General features: G+C 37.5%; 1 protein-coding gene across 2 annotated transcripts in view; it reads right to left on the bottom strand.

Moving 5' to 3' along the window:
* Acvr1c (activin A receptor type 1C) overlaps window positions 1-22716 on the bottom strand; it is an 84102-nt gene that overhangs the window by 43884 nt on the left and 17502 nt on the right. For both annotated transcript variants that reach the window (XM_051184661.1, XM_051184662.1), the window contains exon 2: window positions 5169-5399. In XM_051184661.1, coding sequence (XP_051040618.1) covers window positions 5169-5399 — 231 coding nt within the window. The remainder of the gene's footprint in view (window positions 1-5168; window positions 5400-22716) is intronic.

Here is a 22716-nt window from a genome sequence, read left to right as displayed (position 1 = left end):
GAAGAAGAGATGAGACTGAGCGAGCGCTAGAAAACATGTGTTTCTCTTGTTTAACTCATTTGTATAATTTTTATTAAATTTCAAACATGATAACATATTGGTTCTGTGGGACTAACATGTTTGCTGTTTGTAAAGACATGAATTTAAGTACTAGCTAAATAAATAACTATTCCTTGAAATGATTTTGCTCTCCATATTTTTGGGCAAAATAAAAACCTAAATGTGTGCTCTTATTGAACTTGGGAAAATATTTATTTCTTCAATAACATCTCAATATCTGTTTTGATAACCTCCAGGAAAGAGAGAAAATTTTCTAGTATTATATTTCAACCAAAATATAAGCTTACTTCTATCAAATAAAACTACTATCTCCTGAAAAGTATACCCATGTGTAAAATTAAACCAGAAGGTGTGTTTTAAGAGAAAATTATTCAATTTAAACATGATCTAAATTAAATTTCCGTCTCAGTGATGTGAATTAATTTGTCTTAAGTCTAATCAATTTTAGGCCATTTAAAAGGAAAATGTGTGAAATTAAAATAGTAACTAACATTTTGAATAGTTTTTTACACTAGTGAATTAAAATAATAAATGCCCTTGATCCATTTACAAATTCTATCCTTTAAATAGCAGTTAAAATAGTGTTTCTTAAACTGTGACTAAGCCCATTGGAGGGATCCAACCAGCGCTTCTTTTTAAAAAAGGAAATAGCACTGATTGAAGTACCTTGCATGTTTTAAAGATGTTGTAAAATTCCTGTTCGGTGTCCATGTGAGGTGAAAAAAAAATTATGCAAAATGAGTTTCTTTTGGTGTCACAGTAGGAACCTATGTGAAAGCTACTAAGCTGTTAGAAATCAGTGTCAAACATTTAAAAGCATTTAGAGGGGGGAAGAAAGTAAATGCCAGTAGTTGTCCAGCTGTTACTAGGGCCACAGCTGGGACCAGATAGGGTGGAGGAAGCATAAGCTTTATTGAAGGTAGAAAATTTTTCATGAAGAAACAAACCAAGAAACCACTACTACACAATGTAGGAACAGAAGAGGGCCACCTGAAGCAGGCAGAGACTTGATTCTTCATCAAACTAGCTATCCACAAATGGCTTGCAGGGTGATGGATGAAAGGTCAGGATCATGGGGGCAAGGGTCCTCTTAGAATCCTAAAAGGAAATCCCTCATCTACGTAACTGCTCCTGATTAACTGCTGACTTTCTCTGGTTTGTAGAACTATCTCTCTACTCTTCAGGGTACTTTTCTATATTCCAGTATGTCACATTTAACACTCTCTGATGACATGAAAATGCTGTAATTGTTATTATGGTCTGTGTTTAGCTATGATGTTTCAAACCTTTCTCTATATAGCTACTGTTCCACCAACAACTAAGAACTATTCCAAGCCCCCACCCCAGCCCAAAACAACTCCACACAAGGAGACTACATGTCCTATACATAGCCCTATTCATTTGGTGCCCATTTACCATACAATGTCACTAAATGATACAAATTCTTAGTTTAAATAAAGATGTTTGAATTCAATGACATACACAGCATTTCTTGTAAACATATTAATTAATGGCTACAAAACACATTTTGTCTTCTATGGATAAATTTTAGGATCCAATTAATGCAACCATTGTCAGAAGATGATCTTAATAAAGTCACAAAAAAATGTTTGAAAAATGGATATCCACTTAGGATTAAAAACACATGTAGTGAGATATTGATTTTGTCCACATCTGTGACACTGACCACGCCCATTGGGGGTGGAGACAGGGGTGGAAGTTACCTTGGGGAACTAGATCTGAGAAGGAACCTGGGAGCACAGGGACAGGAGAGCATCCAGAAGCATCCTTGGGACCAGGAACCAGCTGGTGTTCATCTGTCTATATTGTAAGTTATTTCTCCCTGAATATCTATTTGGTCTATTTGTTTCTCATGATCCCTATTAAATCACGATAAACACATTTCACCAAATTAAAAACAAAAGAAAATTCTTCCAATTAATATTAGGTACCCAGTACCTAACATTAACATAATAATTGGTGGTAAAAGGACTGGTGGTCAGGGATAGTGGACAAAGTTCTGTAAAACCTAGTACTTATATAACTGGAAACAAGAATATAACTATGAATTTGAGAGCAGCCTGAGCTACACAGTAAGTACCAAGCAAGATCTATCTTGAAACAAAAGCATAAACAAATAAATAAAAGACATAAAAGGCAATAAGGAACCAAGCACTTTCCCTGACCTTCAGTAGCCAGCACATTAGAGGTCAACATTTGTGCTAAAACACAAGAAAGAGAAACAAAATGAACACTGATGGGGGATGTCTATATGTTTCTCTTATTGGTTGATGAATAAGACACTGTTTGGCTATTAGCCAAACAGAAAGCATAGACAGGGTGACCAGACCAGGAGAAGACTGGGGAGAGGAAGGCAGAGGGAGGCCACAGAGATGTCATGTAGAGACCGAAAAGACAGGACATGCAAGGCATTCTCTGGCAAGAGAAGGCCATTTAGAAATACATAGATTAGTAGATGTGGGTTAATAATTAAGGGTAGAGTTAGCCAATAAGAAGCCCTAGCCATTGGCCAACAGTTTTGTAATTAGTATAGCAAAGCAGCTATTTGGAGCAAAGCAGCTTTGGGACCAGGTAGGACAGAAACCTTCATCTTCAGAACACAGATCAGAATTAAAGCTTGGGGGAGGGGGGTAGAGGGATGACTATATTCACAGATAATGGAAAAGTCCAAAAAATCTTTCAAAAACAAACAAATGAGAAAAAAAACATTAGAGCTAATACATTATCATCACAATCTTGATGTGAGATCAGTTAACAAAATTAGCTTTTCCACATAGAGGAAATTAAGATTTACAAACTGTGATACTAAAATGCCATTCACATTCACATTAAGAAGTTTAGTAAACTTCATGAAATATGCCTAAGATGTGTTCCCTAACAACTACAAACATGACTAAGAGTAACTGGAAAATGAAATAAATGGGAAAACATACTATGTTCGTGGATCAATATTGTTAGTATGACTATTCTCTCCAGATTAGTCTATTCAGCTCATCTAATCAAAATCTCAGCATGTGTTTTGTAGAAGCAATGAAACTGACTAAATTTAAATTAAAAGTGAAGATTACTTTTATATTCAAATAAGTTGTTTTAAACAAGCTAGAAGGGTCACACTTTCTAATTTCAATATTTATTAAACATCTGTAGTAATCAAGACAGTTCAGTAGTAACTTAAGGCACAGAAAAATTACCAAATAACCCAAAGCATCCTTAAATATACCCATTTAAATATATATTAAATATATACATTAAATATATATCTGTGTGTGTGTGTATGTGTGTATACACACATATTTTCTACCTTATTTTTAAACAAGGTATCAATCAAAATAACACTGCATGGAAATGCCAATGCTTTTTACTTTTAAAGATTTATTTATATTTACATGCCATGCCCACAACAAAAGCCAGAAGCAGACAGTAGATCCCTTTGAAATGGAGTTACAGAGGTTTATAGGATTCTATGTGGTTGCTGGGAACCAAACCTGGGTCTTTGGGAAGAGCAGTCAATGCTCTTAACCAGTGAGCCATCTCTCCAGCCTCAAGGCCAGAGCTTTTTAACCACTAATGTTGAACACTGAAACAACTAACTACCCCCATGGAAAAAAATAAAATCATACCTTTACCTCACTATTATGTACTGTGTCATTTTACCCAAATTTAAACTGAACATAACCCTAAATGTAAAATCTAAAAAGGCAGATAGAGAGGCTGGCAGATCTCTGTGAGTTTGAAGCCAGCTTCATCTACAGCCCAAGTTCTAGGACAGCCAGGGCTATACAGACAAATCCTGTCTCAAGAAACAAAAACAAACAAACAAACCCTAAGTGTTAAAGATATAGTAACATGAAAAAAAGACATTTTGAAAACCAGCAAGAGAATTAAGAAAGCTAATATTATTTAATGACATCCATCTTTGAATTTTTTTATCAAGATAAGTGGGTTATGCACACTAACAAAATTCACTGTGGTTTTACAGTACAGACCTATAACTACTCTTGAAGTCCAGTATCATGTTTTCTACTTCAATAGTCACGTAAGCATTCTCAAAACCCTTTCAAGTACCACTATGGTGCCTATTTCTTCCTTTAGAAAAATGTTGTTCTAAGTACTACTTATTGGTTCAACCTGACAAGTTATAATCCACCCATTTCATGCCCTAAAGCCATCTGCAATGTTGGTTTGGATTGCACTTTCTCCCTCTGCTTATACATAACCTTCCTGAATTTAGTAATGATCTGAAATGCCATGGTAATAGCCTCCCCTAGTTTAACCTGAGAGCCAGAGGCATCCTGAAGTAAGAGTGTATATTCATTGTTGGTTTTATTGGTGACAAGATACAAAAGGTCCAGGAGATGAAGAGGGACTTCCCATTAGCTGTAGCAGTAGCTTTTTATGGGGCCATGCTCTGCCTGTGAGCATGAGTGGAGGAAAGACCTTGGACAGCAACATCTCTTTCAGGACAAGATTCTGTGTATGCAGCCAGGCAATCAAAGGGTCTTATTAGGGTAGAATGAAGATTCTTCCCTGATCAGTTACGTTCTCTGCTAGTACCCACAAACTCAATCGTGATCCAGTCTTTCATTTTTTAAAAATCAGTGTTAGGGAGTTATGATTTTAACAAGATACAACACACAAACTTCAGTTTGATGAAGCTTGGCACACATATGACTGTTTTCATCATTCCAAGACATTCTTTTGCCCCTTCCCTTCTAGTAGTGTAGACAGACTGATGATCTATTCCTATCATTTAAGTTTAGATACCCTTTTTTCTTTTCTTTCTTTGATAAAAAAGGAGTCCATGAAAATTTATATCTTCTCAAGGTCCATTAATTATGTCAAAAAATGTAATGCATGTGGTCAAATTTCCCCAAGATTGTGACACTACCATCAATGTATTGACAGTGATACAAAATTTAAAATTAAAACATCAACCTCAGCTGGACTCTGGAGAATTTCACCAGCCAAAAATAAGAAGAGCTTAAAGCACACATTTTTATCTCAGGAGACATTCGATGGTTTGGTTTCTGCCATGTTTTCCAAGAGTGATAATAATTAGGAATGAGTGGGGCTATGAAACCCCTTACCTGTTGGAAGGTGCAGTGTGATGTTGTTGCAGAAGTCTGTGAAGCAACATTCGGTTTTGGTCACATTGTTGGAACTATGGCAGAAGACTTGAGCATTTAATTCCGGGAGGGACACGCAGGATTTGATCACCTGCTCTTTTCCATTGGTTAACATGACAGAGGCCCAACACGCTCCTTCAGTTTGGCAGGTAAAGTTTGAAGAGTCACACAAAAGACACACACACTTCAGTCCTGAAAAAGTAAGGCAAGAAGCTTAAAATGCAGAAGATGGCATGCAGTTACTTTGTGGTACTTGAGGACAAAAATTCAATCTTAAGTTTTAAAATGTGATGACGATGCCCTCTCCATCCTATGCTTCATTAAACAGGCTACTCAATCAGCTATCCTCTGTATAGTATAATCTATACAGTGGTTCCTATAGTTATTATGTTTTCCTGGTCCACACTCTAAAGCCTTCTCAAGCTCAATTGGTTTACTCCTAAATCGATAATGCCTATGAAATGCTAGGAAACAGTAACTCAGCAACAAGAAGCTGGCTGGTACAGCTTGCAGAACAATGACGCAAGGCAAGGGCAACTGCAACCCAACAAGCCAGCACACTATGTTCATTCACACTTCTCCAAGCTTTTAAATGCATGTGCTGAACACAAAACAAATTATAGAAACACATAGATCAAAAACTAGAGGTGTTTATAGTCTCTGCACCTTAAAAGTAGATATTGTTGTTGTAGGCACCATGAAGGCATTGATAAACCAATCTACTTCCCCTTTCACTAAGGACTATAGTTAGAATGACAACCATTTGAATGTAGACTTTAACCTTCAGACAGTTTTTAATGAGCACCTCTCTCTATTCCACAAAAGAAAGCACACTGACAATAGAGTTTATTATAAAGATGAAAATAAAACTTTGAAAACGTTGATGTTGATAATTTAATCAGTTTATTAACATATCATCTGAACATTCCCCTTATCATACCATACACTCGCACTCAGAACCTCACAAACGTGTCCACATGACTTGATATTTCTGTCGATATGAGATGTCAGTCTAGAGTCCAGAGGTTGTACTTTATTCAGACTTTTATTTCAATATATCATTTCTAAATAATGCAATTCTAAATATTTATATCATGACTTTAATAGATGTTTTGTTAAATCATAACTACCCACAGTTATCTTAATATCTAAAACTCTGCCATATAATCAGTTAATAAAATTAGTCTTTAAACATCTAATTACTAAAACTAGACCCAATTTTATACCAACAAAATATTCAATTTATAAGTGAATAATCATTTTTATCTTCTTTTTATCAATAGTAATGAGATTAGTAGAATCACATATTCTAGGTTGACTGAGATTCCAGACAGCCAGGTATACAAAACCTAGTGATTAAGAAATGTGTTTAAGGGGGCTGGAGAGATGGTACAGCCGAAGAGACTAAAACGTGGTAATGTGGAGGACACCATTAATACCAGCATTCATGAGGCAGAGGCAGATGGATTTCCACAAGTTCTGGGCAAGCTGGGACTGCATAGTTGACACTGTCAAAAACACCACCACCAACAAAAGCATATTAAGTCTGTTCCCTTATAGGAAAGAGAGATCATACAAAGAGCAGTCACTAACCCAGGTGTCTCTGACATTGGAATCATAGCATTTCCCAACCTTTCAAGTGCTCATGTTTTGTCATCTTGGACATTACTTAGTCCCTCTGGGCCTCCTTTGAAAGGTGATAACGACAATGACAACATACTGCCTCATCAGGTTGCCATGGAGAGCAAATTAATCATATAAATCTTTTGTGCTCGCTTCTGGCACATAGGAAGTATGACACAAACATTAGTAACTGCCTCTCCTAACATTCAAGAGAGAAAAACTAGTTTTCTTACACAAACCATCAGCAGACCTCCATAATCCCTGCAAGGAGAGCTGCATGAAGCAGAACACAGCAGCCATTTCAAAGGACTGACAAAGAAATGTGGCTGTCTCCGCTCTGCCAGAGGGACTGAGTTTCCTAGTACTTTCCAAGGTCTGCGCTAGGCTATTCTCTTGTCTCACTAGTTTTCAGCAACTGTAGTAGAAAAAAGTTCTAGTGAAGGAATAGCAATTCGGGTTGATCTGACTGTTTTGGTAGGCTTTAATGTATTTCTTAACTGTTACCACAGCCAGTAAAAAGAGGAAAGGAGGGTTTTTAGCCTGGCTTTGCCCCTCACTTGCTGGCTGACTTTGGGGAGCCATGGTGTCCTCTACAAATGAACCAAAGTAAGGGCACTAAGCACAGAAATCTTGACATCCCTGCAGAGTGCTATCTGCATTTTATAGATAGAATGACTCTAAATTGACAATTCAGGGAAATCTGATATTATAAAGCATGAGAAATACTTGCCACTCTATGACTGAAAGTGGGTAGACTAGCCCTTTGACATACTATTCCCAAACCCTTTGTCACTGTGGTCATCAGAATCAAATCTTTTACTTTCTATCTAAGCAGCTCAGAGCACTTGATTCTCTCACACAGGACCTGGATTTGCTTTCTACCACCCAAATCATGGCTCATAATTACCTATCTGTAGCTCTAGTTCCAATGTATACTTCACTCTTTTCTGGCCTTCCCAGGCATTGCATGCACATGGTACCAAGACATGCATGCAAGAAAAACAAACTATATAAAAAATAAAAATAGATTTTTATAGGTTTTTGAGACAGGGTTTCTCTCTGTAGCTTTGGAGGCTGTCCTGGAACATGTCAGGCTGAACTCGAACTCACAGAGATCCACCTGCCTCTGCCTCCCGAGTGCTGGGATTAAAGGTGTGTGACACCAAAGCTCAGCATAAATATATCTTTTTTCAAATCTTAACTGCTTGTTTCCAGAAGGAGCTAATGCAGGAAGTCAAGGAAACCAGCTGAGGGATGTATGGACCCACTGAGTGAAAACAGCCATCAACCACTCAACATTTAAGCACATGGTGATTTCATGTGCACTTACCATGGTGTCTAATTCCCAGGGCAACTTGATTGTCAGTATCTGCATTTTACAGATATGAAATGAGGTGCAAAATAATCAAGTAATTGAATATACCAGTCTCTAGACTACACAAGTGAACTTGTTTCTATCCCTCCAAAGCTGTCCCACTATTGAGAACTATTTGGCTAACCACACTGGTTTTGAAAGGCTAAATAAAATACCATATTAATATAACAGCAACAAGTTAGCCATTGTTACCAATATCTGAAATTTTGATCATTATTATTTCAATGAAATTTAAGGCAAGGCCGATATTTTTAGGCAAATTCTATCTACTAGTTTACCAACAGGACAGGTGGTCAAATAAAACTCAGTATCATGTGCCTTGCAGCTAGAACAAATAAGCTGCCTTTTCAGCTTATCTAAATTCTACACTGAGTAAGCCTCTGAGGACCTTCCACCCACAACCCCTATATTTCTCTTCGAAACACTGACTGGATCTTCATAAAAATGAATCCATAGTATTCCTTAACACAGAATGATTTACACTTTTCACTCATTTCTTAACAAGCTATAGAATTCCCTTTGCTTTAAAGCAAAAGGCACACAGCAGGATAATGTAGACCTTAGTGAAGACATAGGAAACACTGCCTCACCTTAAACTTTGCACAACAGAAAACACAGACAAAATGAGGATTTGTTCATGGTAATGGGCTCAAACATCTGTTCAGTGTCCCTCCTACCCCAGGTCAACTGTCAGGCTCCCACGCTGATGAGGAGCACACAGAAAACTAAATGAAAACTAAAATGAAAAAGGAACACATGCCATATTCACTCTCTCATTTTTCACTTTTCATTGGTCCACCATGTACTTGCACTTGTATAATTAGAGAATATTTACACCAAACATCCTCAACACAGAACCTTAAGCTGCCAATTAAAATGGAAGTTGCCAGTACTGATTTGATTTATATTTTTCTATTTTGTTTCTTAAAACCTGATGCTAATTGAGTCAGTTTTTTTTGTTTGTTTGTTTGGTTGGTTGGTTGTTTTTAGAATACTCCGTGGCAAGACAAATCTAAGACTAATCTGGTTGTTAGGAGACAGAATTCCCTCTTTATGGTTTTTTATCTTATACTTACCCTTAAGTCATATGGTAGGAGACAGCAAATGAGGTTGAAGAAAGAGGCAATTACTCATAATAAGAAGGTCTATTAGATCTTTTCCCCAACACGAAGACTGCACTTTTCTCGTGTCTCTTCCCACCCCTTTAATTATCTCCCTTTTTCTCCTTCTTTGCCAATTAGTCTGTAAAAGCCAAGACATCTGTTACCCAAAAGACATCTGTTACCCACATCTACCAAAGGATGTGCACATTCCTAATCAAGCAGAATGTACATTTTTATCCATTTTACACATGATGACCAGCACACCCTGTTGACCGAAGTGTAAAAACTGTCAAGCTACACACACACACACACACACACACACAGAGAGAGAGAGAGAGAGAGAGAGAGAGAGAGGGAATCTTTAGGTCCCATATCATAAAAAGTCAAATAATTTTTGACAAATAATTTGGAATAGTGCTTTCAATATATTGGTTTTATCTTACCTGTTTCCTACATCTTGAGGCCATGTGCTTAACTGTTGTCAAACATCTGACTCCATACTCAGTCCTCCAGGTATTAGTTTGTTTTGTTCACTAGCTCTACTTTTAGACAAGAATACCGGGCTCAATTATTTTTTTCAATTTGGAAAGCATTTTGGGTGTGGCCTGCCGAATGTGTAATCGTGTCATCATTTGCAGGCTTCTGAATTAACAAAGAGAACAATCCAAGCTCATCAAAGAGTTGAAAGTGAACGGGAAAGACACAAGGACAAATGTCACTAGAGAATGTGAAAGAACTCCAAAGCCTCAAAGCATTTGTTTGACCTGTTGCCCTTTCTACCTTCCTTCCCAACTGGTCATACCATGTCACTACACTGCCCAGGCTGGCCTTGGACTTAGGGAATCCTCCTGTCTCAGTCTCCCAAGTGCTTGAACTACAGGTTGATACTATCAAATCATCATCACATGCTCATATTTCAGGTAGTGGGAAAACCCTAGTGCTTCACTGTCCACCAAAACTTCTCTAATCAACAACTGATGGAGGCTCATAGGCTAAGAGTGTGAGCTCATATGGTCTCATATCCAGACCAATGGTCTCCATGCTGTGACGCATAAATGCCTCTTTTCCACCGCCCACCTGGCTTCAATTCACCCAAAGCCTCATCCACTCCCAGTTCTTCAGGCACCAGCTTCGATGTCTCCACCTCGGTGAAATCCCCACAGAATCATCCTGATCAAAAATCTGCTCCTCATCTCTCTTGCTTCTTTCCACAAACCTGCAATTAGTTCATTTATTGTATTTAACCCAATATAATAAAAATGTTACACAATGAGAGGCCTTCTCCATTTCCATCCTAGCACATCCCCAACACCGACATGAGGGCCTCTCAGTGTGATACACATACAATAAAGGTGGATTCGACTATCAATTGTAGAGAACTGCAAACTACAGAATTCAAAGCTAGAAGACATACAAACTACAGAGATTTTTGTTGAGGTGTGTTTTCTTACAATCTTACAAATAAGCTGCTTACACTTGAATTCATAAACACAATTTAGCTGCTGCTTTTGCATTCATTTTTTTTTCAGGATAATATCATGAACACCATACTGTCTCTGTCATAACCAGTTAATGGAATGCACAGGACTGTCCTCAGTGAAAATAGACATAGACAGCATTTTCTTATTTTTAGGTATTTTAATTGTTTTCATTTTTTGCAAATAAATAACATGGCACCAAGCCTTCCCTAGGCAAGGGTCCCAGAAGGTAATTACAACATCAGATATTTTTGATAGCTGTTGTGAAAGAACTTTCCAGAGCTGTTCCAGTTAAGATTCCCACTGTCCTTGTATGAAAGCACCACAGGCCACATGTCAGTATTTGGTATTCCTGAAATCTAAATAAGGTGACACTTGAAAGATGTAACTTATATTAATCTTCATCTCCTAGCAAAAGGAGCTAAGTCCTTTTTGCTTTTTTCAAATATTTCATTTGGTTTTCCTCTTGGGTGAGATTTTGGTCTACTGTATTCATCTCCTGTGTGAATCTTAATTTCTCTTCTAACTTGCAAGAGCTTTGTGTAAAAATGGAAGCCCTTTATCATATCCCTCTCTTGAACTTAATGCTTTCTCTTAACCGTTGTCTTCATTTCTTTGTTTGCTTGCTTGTCTCTTGCTGTTCTGGGGATTGAAGCCACATCGTGATGAATTCTAGGCAAATGCATAAGTTTTTTGTTGTTGTTATTTTTAATGCTATTTTCTCCTTGTCAAAAAGAAGTCAAGTAATATAGATACTATTGAAATGAAAGTAAATTACCCATGGTCCGCATATTCCCAAAATGACTACCATTATTGACTTCCCCAAATCTATAGAGTTTATATCTGAACAATTGTAAAGATCTCTTTTAAATTTTAGTATTATAAATATAAACTCATTTTATTTTAAATTTCTTCCTTATCTTAAACCTTGGCAAATTGTCCATCTAAATATGTTCTAAATATTCTGTATTTTCTTCTCAATTTATTACTAGCTAGGGACAGTTAAATTTTACACGTATATGGAATTTACATGTATATTGAACATATCGCTAACACACATTTCTCTTTAGCAGATTTTGAGTGAATTGCTTTAAATCTTTAATTGTTAAACTGTTTTTAAAATAATTCTTCCGCATAGGCTAAACCTTGGGTTAAGGAAGAGAGTGGAGGAGACTGCAGGTTAACGGCTTGCCCTAGAGGACTTTTGCCCAGTAGGTATAAGGGTTGGTGTATTAAACCAGGCATGCTTGATTACAGCATGTGGGGACACTGAGGTGGGACATTGCTTCACTTCAACTAGAGCTGGTGACAGAGACTCCAGGCAAGTGGGCAGGGGCCTGGAGGAGAGGCATCTTTGCAGTCAGCCCTACCAATGTCAGACAGCCAGGAAAACCATAGCAGTAGGGGAAACCGCGGCAACCCTCGCCCACCAGACCGGCATGGAGTGTCTCGCCTGCCCCCTCCCTGTCAGCGGCTTCTGTCACTCCCACTCTCCAGCTGGAAGAGACTCCCAGCCCGACGCCCACCCTATCGCCACCTCCTGTGTCCCAGCCCCGACGAGGGCCCTAGGCGTGTCCCACTAGGAATGTTCGGTCCCTTCCTGGCCAGCAAGAGGGGCTCCCTCCGAGTCTCCGGCACCCGGGGCCGCCTCCACCTTCTCTCAGGTAGCTGGCCCTTCAGGGCACTGGAGAACGTTCCTTAACCCTCACCTAGCCATATCCTGGAGGCCTTGCTTTGTCACCTACCTCAGAGCCCAGACAAGGGACGCACTCCAGGGACTGGATAGAGTTGGGGCATATGGATACCACCTAGTGGCTGCAGAGGCAGTATGCAGGCCACTGAGTCACTTTTTACCCAGTGGCCTCTAAGCAGATCAGTCTTTATCAAGTTTGTTTTCCTCTTTGCTCTAGGTTTGTTCTGCATTACTGAAACACGAACCCTAGGCAATTATGCTGTCACTGAGCAGAGCCCCAGCCCCTGGGTTTTTAAGCCATATTTCCTAAACATGAACAATAAAATCTGACACTCCTAGCTTTCTCTTGACTGAAACTCTAGAATCCTACTACAGCAGTGTGAGATGCAGGTGATTTTTTAACTGGAAAATTCCCCTTCCTCTATCTCCCCACTAGGTAAGGTGGGGACGTGCACCTCAGTACTAAGAGTGGTCTGTTCCAAGAATAACGAGTGTATCTGAAATTTTTTCAAATGCAAAAATTGTATTTAGAATATTCAATTTATTACAATTGTCTCTTTCTAACACAAGTTGATGATAGATGTTTCTGTCAGAAATGAGACACAAATCCCACCTTGAACAGCCTACACATTTAGGTCACTTTATCAGGACTTGGAGGATGGTATGTATTTTTTAAAATGATTACAGGCTAGCACGAATTTAATCCTATCTGCTTTAATTGATGATACATTACTGATTAGGAATGTACCAGTATATGATTTTGATATTTCTTCCATGGCAAATAATCAGCAATTAAGTTAACTCTGGCAAGATGCAATTTTGAGCAACACCAAGTGGTGTTGCATGGGAAAATGTAAAGAAAGCTGCATTTCTGGGGTCCTGAGCTAGTCAGGGTAGTAATAGCCAAGTGAGGGAAATCTGAAGTCCTAAGCCTAGTTTTAGTCACATGGTCAATGAGGATTATATCTCAACCAATCACTGTGAGAAAGTACTCTGTTAGGCGATCATTAACGTTCTCTTCAGATCTGATCATTAACGTTCTCTTCAGATCTAAGATTCTGCAACCCTAAGAGATGGCTGCTTCAATGGCCACCGGATAATGAGAGTTATGGAAGGGGTAGAGGGAGCACACCCAGAGAATCGATCACTTTCTGCCTTAGAACCGCAGGGTAGAAAGAGATGTGTTCTAAAGAGTTTACCCTAATAAAGCTGAAAGCCAATCATCAGAACTCATTTGGAAGCCTCTAACACCATGGAGGTCTTTGTCTGATGCTTTCTCTCCCTTCCACTGGAGTAGAGAACCCAAGAACCAAATAGGAGAGGAATTGAGAGAGCATGGTGTTGAAATGAGAACAGGAGTGTGTGGCTTATACAGTGGGTTTGAGAAAGCTGGCATCAAATACTATTAATGATAAAGACAGTAAGAAACTAACTCTGCCTTGCTTCAAAGAGGCACTTAAAATGGTAAAGAGGTAAAGTGATCAGTTGGTAATTAATAGTCACACCCCAGGGCTGGGGAAAGTAAAGTCCTCAAAAGTTCCCAGGGGCTCACTTATCAAAAGTGTTCCCATCACAATCCACATGTATGCACCGCTGAAATGATCAGATATAGTGAAGAATAGATGATTCTAGAAACAAAAGAGAGCTACCTCAAGTAAGAAGTTGATCCAGCTAAAAATAGTGACAAGGGAGGAGTTGAAAGGGCAAGAGGAGGGCAAGAGATTGGGAAGGAAAAGTGTGTGTGTGTGTGTGTGTGTGTGTGTGTGTGTGTGTGTGTGTGTGTGTGTGTGTTGATCCTATGTCTCTTTCCTATGTTAACCCAAACACTCAAAGATCTAACCTGGATACTCAAAATAATTGGCACTATTCAGGAAAAAAGGGGAGCGGCACCTGGCCCTATCTGCAAAGAAGATGGGTAGGAGTGGGAGCTGATGAGTAGGAGGTGAACTTCTTAAATCCATAATTTGAAAAATACTTCTAAAAATGAAATTCTCAGACTTCTAGGGATGATGGCAGTTGCTTTAGAAGATGAGGTTACATGGCTTCTCCTGGTTTCTCTGTCTATCAAAGTCCCATTCAACATAATAATTGCCCTTGCCTAGAGATGAACAAATAAATGAGAACAGGGAGAGAAAATGGGACTCTGTGAATCCTCAAGCTTTGTCTTAGTCAGAGAAAATGGAAAGGCTAAAGCAGCTTGTCCTGAGCTGTTTAGCTCCTTTGGTATAAATTGATGCAAAACAAAAGTAATCAGAAAGGAAATGGCTGTAACAAAGAAATAAACAAAGACCTCTCTCTTCTTGCTGTGTTGAGTTCAACCTGGTGAGCATTTCACCAGGTTTATGATGAAAAGAATCACGTGCTTTGAAATCCTTACACCAGCCCTGTGGCCTGAGATGCATGGCTCTTCTCTACATAGGCCTGCATACTGCTGATAAAGGGGTCATTTATCTCATAGGGTTGTCAAAAGATTAGAAGATCTACACAACAAACTTAATTTGTCTCAGATAATTAAAACTACAACTCTAGCTTCAGCTATTGCAGATTATGGATTCCCAGTTCTGCACTGAAGGTCCAAGCCTAATACTTTAAAATACAACTTGTAGAATTTTGTCAGATCTTTCTAGTTTTGACTAACTCTTGAATTTAATGTCACACTATCTCAAATACAATAAAACCAGTGGTTCCAAAACAACATGTATAATATATATATATATATATATATATATATATATATATATGATGGGTATACTATAATAATGATAGGGTAGAAATATCTGGAACACTAACTCTCTCACTTAACAACTATACTAAAAATTTTCCTTCTCAATTAACTAGGTTTTTTAGGTTTTACAAATATTTACACAAAATAATAAACAAAGTATATGAACAAAGAAGAAAAAACTGTCAATAATATGAAAAGGATTAATCCATTAATATTCAAGAAAGAAAACAAGTAAAAAGATATAACCTTAATATCAAATTCAGAATGATTTTATAAATTATAGTAGTAATAAACTGGTGAGAACTTAAGGCTCAGGGATCTTTGCAAAAGGGGACGCAGAAAGATTGCAAAAGACAAAGTTACAGGAAATTTTCTGTGAAATTGTGTTTCCTAGACATGTCAGAGTAGCTACACCCATGAAGTCTCATCATCATGGCAGGCAAAACAAGACCTGAACAATGACACCACCAATAGACAATCTAATATGGAACAGAGAGGACGCAAGAGGACTCCAGCCTAGACAAAGAACTACAGGAAACAAAGAAAGCTGAGAGCAAGAAAAAGAGTCATCCCAGGGAAGAGCACACAAACTCATTATCCAATACTAAATGGTCAACCATGAAAACGTACCAGTAAGTAACATTCTACAGACTAAGAGGGTTGTATTTATGGTGTGTGTGTGTGTGTGTGTGTGTGTGTGTGTGTGTGCACGTGTGTGTGTAATAACATCTAAATAAAAAGAGGACATGAATCTGGTAGAAACCAAAGTGGCACATGGGAGGGACTGGAAAGAGGAAAGGAAAGTGGGGGTGGATGTACTTATAACTTTAATATATATACACATATAATTTTTAATGTGAGCGGAGTGATGGCTGAAATCTAATCTTCATATTTTCATATTAGAAAAACTGCAGAGTCCTAAAATATTTGCTGATTTTGAGACTGTACATAGACCTCTTCTTTTAGATGAAATAATCACAAAGTTTATTTAGAATTTCTTGTTATTTATGAGACTAAAACATGGAAATAGGTGAAATATTCCCAAGTCAAATATTTGAAAAGATTTTGAATTGTAAATATTGCAATATATCCTACTTCTTACTAGTATTTAATTATCTTGGAACTTGCTGACTATAAATGTTGTAAAAGTAGAATCATAATGTATGGGCACTGGAATAGAGTCTGAGAAAATACATCAAGATAGTGGTGTTTGGTGAGGTATGAAGCTGAAGATGACCTTTACATCTTTCAGCACATTCTTCTAATGGACACATATCAACACTATAATCAGAAATGAATACTATTTTGTTAAAGTCAACCCTTGATCTACCAAAGTATTTAGCTCATAGGGAATAGCTAAAGATGTCATGGGGATGTCTTCACTCAGCTGTTTTGAAAGTCCTTTAAAATAGCACTTGTGGCAGTCTGGGTGAACACCCACAGACCCTGCTGCCATGGTGTACCACACCACAATAATTGCAACTCTGTTTTCAAATCCAAAAACTGGAATTTGTACTCCAAAATTAGACTAGCATATTGAATGCAGGGCTGTCCATGAAATATCCAGATAGATGATTGTTCCCAACTACTCCTTTTCTCTATGGAAACGTCTCTAATAATGCAGGCACAAATCAACAGCCAACATAACCTGAGAAGTTAATTGTCTTGGGGAGGGGTAAGACAGATCTGGTCAGTTTCCTGACTATAGAAGATAATCAAGAAAATGCTGACTGACTACTGTATTCGTGGTAATATATTGAACAAGAGGACCAGTAACCTGATTTAGCAAAATGAGGTCTGTTAAATGCATTCATGAGATTGCAGATACAAGCAAAATTCTCCATAAGTAAGCCTAATGGTATAGTTAACCAAGCAAGGGAACCCATGAGCTCATAAGTGTTTCCTGATAAGTGACAAATGACCTCTCCTGCTAAACCAAATGCTTTCATTTTTTTCAAATGCTTTCATTTTTAAATAAACACATGAGCAACAACCCAGTTACAAAAAGAGCTTTGCAATGTTCTTTCCTAAGGGAACATGCCACTCTATGCTAACAAACTAAACATAATATAATATATCCAAATTTGATTTTATTTTTTTCCTACTTTACATCATTTTACAGAGTGAAGATGGCACACCCAAAAAGTAACATGTACAGAAATTATATACTTACAAAGGAACTTACATGACAAAATTAAATCAATTATTTATGATTTCAAAAATATTTTTCTTGTGTAATGCATATAACAAAAATAATAATATTGGAAGAATTAAGATAAAAATTACATCTTCATGGGCTCTTTCTTGAAGGCATTGGCTGTTGTTCTTTCAGATATTAGTTCAGGACCTTAACATTAAGGAAATACTGCTGTTTCTGTTTAAGCAATTTGAAGCATTCTCCACAAGCTCCTGCTTTGTGTACATTCTAAGTTCATATGCACTCCTCAGTTGGGAAGGAATTCAGGTGTAATGATATATAATTCACATTTGGAACACTCATCCCTTCTAGTTTACACAGTTTGATAAAAGCATTTCAGTCATCTCTCCCCACAGAGCTCCTCAGACTTTTACTATAATGCCTCCTCCCACCCAGCTTCTGGCAAGTAGGGATATGTTCTAGTCCTGTGTGTCTGCCTTCTCCACAATGCCAAGTAAAGGCAGCCTTCTAAGACTGTTTCACTTTGCCTAAGGCATTCCACATCTTTGAAGACCTTGCTTGTTTTGTGAATGGATGCACAAGTCTGTTTATCCACTCAATAGTTAAAGGATATCTGATTTTCTCACAGTTTTTACTGATTAAGATAAAAATTTACAGCTGGGCATTGGTGGTGCACACCTTCAGTCCCAGCACTTGAACTGTGAGTTAGAAGCCAGCCTGGTCTACAGAGCTAGTTCCAGGACAGGCTCCAACGCCATACAGAGAAACCCTGTCTCAAAAAAAACAAAAACAAAAACAAAAAATGAAAAGAAAAAAACTTACAATAATCATGAATATAATGATCTTCATGTGGAAACATGTTTTGTTTTTCTCTGCCAAATATAAGACAGTGGAATTAATATGGTGTTATAGAAAGTGAATGTTGATATAAATTTCCAAAATGTTTCCCAAAATAGTTGCAACACTTGACATTCTAATCAGTACTATATGAAAACTCCAGCTATTTACATCTTTTGAAAAGTTCTTATTAGGCTATAAACTATTGGATTGTGAGCACTCTTTATATATACTGAATACAAGTATTTTACCAAGTAACTACACTTTTATTTTGGATGACATCTGTTATAATTTTTTAACGGCTGGCACTTTTAGAGCTCTCACTAAGAAATATTGCCTATGCTAAGAACAGAAGACCTCAGTGTTTGCTTTTAGAGTTTGGTTGTAGCATAGATTTGATTGGTGGATCAATGATGTATTGTGACACTTCAGACATGAAGTTAGACTTTGAGGTTTTGTTTGGCTTATTGGTGACCAGATAGTTCAGAATCATCTGTGTGTGTATGTGTGTGTTTATTTGATTTTTAATCCTTTTTTCATTCAGTCATCTTCCTTAGAAACATTTTATTATATTCACATATCCAGTGTGTGTGTGTGTGTGTGTGTGTGTGTGTGTGTGTGTGTGTGTGTTACGTATGAATATGCACACCAGGGTGTATGAAGTCAGAGGACAACTTGCCAGAATCTGTTCTCTCCTTTGACCATGTGGGTCGAAAGAATAAAATCAGGTCGTATAGGCTTAACACAAGTGCTTCTATCCACTAAAGCATTTGAGCTGGTCCTCCATTAAATTATCTCTCTACTCTGATCATAAAGCAGTTGACATGTGTGAGGATCTATGTCTCCTTTAGTCAATTACACATTCTTATATACTGGACTTTGCTGTTGTTTGTTGTTACAATGCTGGGGTCATACCCGGGACTACACATAGGCAAGTGACCTACTTACTACTAAGCAGCATCCCCAGCCAGTCATTATTGTAGATTTTGAAGCCTTGTAACTGGGTATCATAAATGCTTCAACTTCCTTAAAGTATAGAAATCCATGCTTATGGTGGTTTAAATGGCTCCCATAGTCTCCTATTTTTGAACTCTTAGTTCCCACTTGATGGAATTATTTGGGAAGGATTAGGAGGCATGACCTTGTTGGAAGAGTGTGTGAAAGGGTGAGCTTTCAAAAAAGCCCATGTTACTCCATTAGTTCTCTGTAACCCATGCTTATAGATCAGATCGAAGCTCTGGGCAACTACTCTGTAGTAGAAAACACAGTCATGACCTGTCAGCCAGCCTACCTGGCACACTGAGATCCTAAATAAGAAGGATGGCCTACCGTGCAACTGCAACCAGCCAGAACACTGAATTCTGAAGTGGAGTGAGTAGCTGGTAACTAACCTATAGATGAGTCTGCACTCTCTAGTCTTCTTCAGTACAGAGCCCCTAGTAGTCTGAGCACTGACTGTCCAATCTGAGATAATGTGCTAACCAAGCACAGACAATGGCTTACTTATGCTAGAGTCCCTGGTGGTCTAAGCACTCATTATCCAATCTGAGGTAACGTGCTACCCATCACAGCTGATGGGTTCCACTATGTAAGTGGTTGCTCACATGCAATAAAGCAGATGGTGTTGCCAGAAACTATCTCCGGGGTGGTTCATCACTGCTCCTTTACCAACCAACCCATGGGCTTGGCTGTCAGGGGACACCTCCGAAAATGACAGCACTGCTCCAAAGCCATGCCTGCCTGATGCCATGCTCACTGACAATGGTCATTTACTCACCCTCTGAAACCCTTCCTTCTGGAAATTGCCTGTCTCATCAAAGCAACAGAAATGTCACCAAGAGGAGGCTCCTTTATCTTTCTTTCTACATAAATTTAAAATAAATCTGTCAAGTGCTTTAAAAATTTCCTGCTGGGATTATGTTAAATATATACAGCAGTCTGCTGTTAACTAATGTAATAGCAATATTTACAGCCAGGCACAATGGTTCACACCTATAACCCCAATACCTGGAAGGCTGAAACAGAGGGAGACTAGTTTGGCAACATACAGAGAACCTCTCTCAACAAAACAGAAACAAATCAAAACATTTATAAGCAAGCCTACCAGTATGTGCATACAACAAATAAGTTCATTTATTTAGTTCTTTAACTTCTCTCAACAGTGTTTAGTAGCTGAACATTGTCATTTGGATTTTAGATGTTTATTGATCTCTCGTGGTTTTCTTCTATAGTTACTGAAATGATGACTTGCAAGATTATGTTTTTAAATGTAGCAACAGACATGTCATTCCCAAGGTAAATCTCACTTTATTATAACCTAATGCCCTACTATTATATTGTCATTAACTTTGATAGCATCTTTTTTAAGATCCTGCATTTTTATGAGAAATATTTGTCTGACATTTTCTTTTGCTTTGGCTTCTGAGTTTTACTGGCTGGTTTTGTGTGTCAACTCAACACAAGCTAGAGTCATCAGAGAGAAATGAACCTCAGCTAGGAAATGCCTCCATGAGATCCACCTGTAATGTAATTTCAATTAGTGATTGATGGGGGAGGTTCCAGCCCATTGTGGATAATGCCATCCCTGGGCTGTTGGTCCTGGATTCTATAAAAAGCAGCTGAGCAAGCCACGCGGAGCAAGTAATTAAGCAGCACTCTTCCATGGCCTTTGCATTAGCTCCTTCCTCCAGGTTCCAGCAGTGCTTGGGTTACTGTTCTGATTTCCTCCAACAATGAACTGTGATCTGAAAGTATAAGCCATAATAAGTCCTTTCATTCCCAACTTGCTTTTTTGGTAATGGTGTTCCATCACAGCAATACAAACCCTGACTAAGACACAAGTAATGTTGGTTCTATGAATGGAAGGTGCTCTTACCACTTCTACACTGGAAATATTTATAGAGAACAAACATCTTTCTAAAATTGTAGGAGTTGAAATCTTTGACAGAGGATGTTGAGCATCATGGGTTTGTGTGCATGAACTTTTAGTTCAACCAATGTTTTATCCTGCTTTTTAAGCTCCATAGTTAGGTGCACACACATTTAAGATTATTACATATTCTTGACAAGGATATCCCTTAATGATTATGGAATTATCCCATGTAACATCCCAATTAATAAAATGTACAGTATTTGTTACTACTATAGCCACTTCAGCTTTCTTATGATTAGTGTTTCCATGAAATGAATTTTTCACACTTTTAACCTATTTGTTCTTTATATTTAAAGTGTATTTCTTAAATTCAAAGTACATTTGTATAGAAAATAAACAGTCAAGTATTGCATTTTATACACTCTGATGCTCTTAGTTTTTAAATTGTTTTATTTAAACCATTTATATTTAGTGGATGATGATATGACTGAATTAAGAGCTAATATCTTGCTAATTGCTTTCTGTGTTTATATCTGGTTCTGGTGTCTTTTCTGTTTATTACTGATTACATAAATTTATTATCAGCTAATAATGAGTCCAAAAAGTAAGAAAAGTCTACTTGTATTTAAAGTTTATTAGTCTGATGGTTGTATATTGGCTACTTGACCTGAAAAAAATTCCTAAAATCAAAATTAAGTATAAGGATTATATCAGGGATTTATGAGTCAGAATATATTCCTACTTGGTAGTTTGTCTGGGCATCTTTAGTTACCTCATTTGTCAATCATTCCATTACTTCAATTTTGGGAGGCTTATTTATTTGCATTACTGGGTTTAATTTATTTTTCCTTTAAAATATTTTCAGTTGCTCTGTTTAAACAGTATACATTCCAAATCACAGTATTTTATACTTTGCATATCTTCAAATAATACTATAATGTTTTCCATGTGGTTTAGGGAATGTAAATTTGTAAGCTTCTAATCCCCTTTCCTATTTGTTCTAAGGCTATCATATGTTTACCTATGCACATGCTATAAAGTCATGCTATTTTTGCATTAAAGTTTCAATGACATTTTGAATGTTTATACTTAAAGGAAAATGTATTTTATATCATTCTTCATTTTTACCATCCCTATAGATCTTTATTTACTGGTGCATAGCCAATATTCTGTCTGATATAATGCTTATTTTTCCCTTTAAAATACTTACAAAAATGTCTTAAGAATCAGGCCTGTGAATAACAAATTCGGTTTTATTTGTTTATTTTTTAAATTCTTCTCTATTTTAGAACATAACATCATGTGTTGTTGATGCTGAGCTTTGCTTAGTTGGGTGTTTTAGTCATGCTGACACTTTGAGAATCCTAAATCTTTACATTCCCCTTTTAGTTCTACCAGCATTTTAGTTCTACATGCATTGGAAGCTTCATCACTGGTTGCATATGTATTTAAGATTACATATCTTCTTGGTGAATGTAAGCTTTCATTATTGTGGAGTTTGCCCTTGTAACATATCATTTCTGACATGTGCCTTGGTTACTAATAACACTTAAGTGAGGAACAATTTATATTGTCTCATCATTTCAGAGGTTTTTGTAAATGGTCATCTGGATTCATTGTGTAGGTCTGTCACAAGGAAAAGTCA

The sequence above is a fragment of the Phodopus roborovskii genome, unplaced genomic scaffold (assembly GCF_943737965.1).
Source record: "Phodopus roborovskii unplaced genomic scaffold, PHOROB, whole genome shotgun sequence".
In the NCBI taxonomy this organism is placed as follows: domain Eukaryota; kingdom Metazoa; phylum Chordata; class Mammalia; order Rodentia; family Cricetidae; genus Phodopus; species Phodopus roborovskii.
Note: the sequence above shows the minus strand (reverse complement) of the source record. Positions and strands in the feature narration are given on the sequence as shown.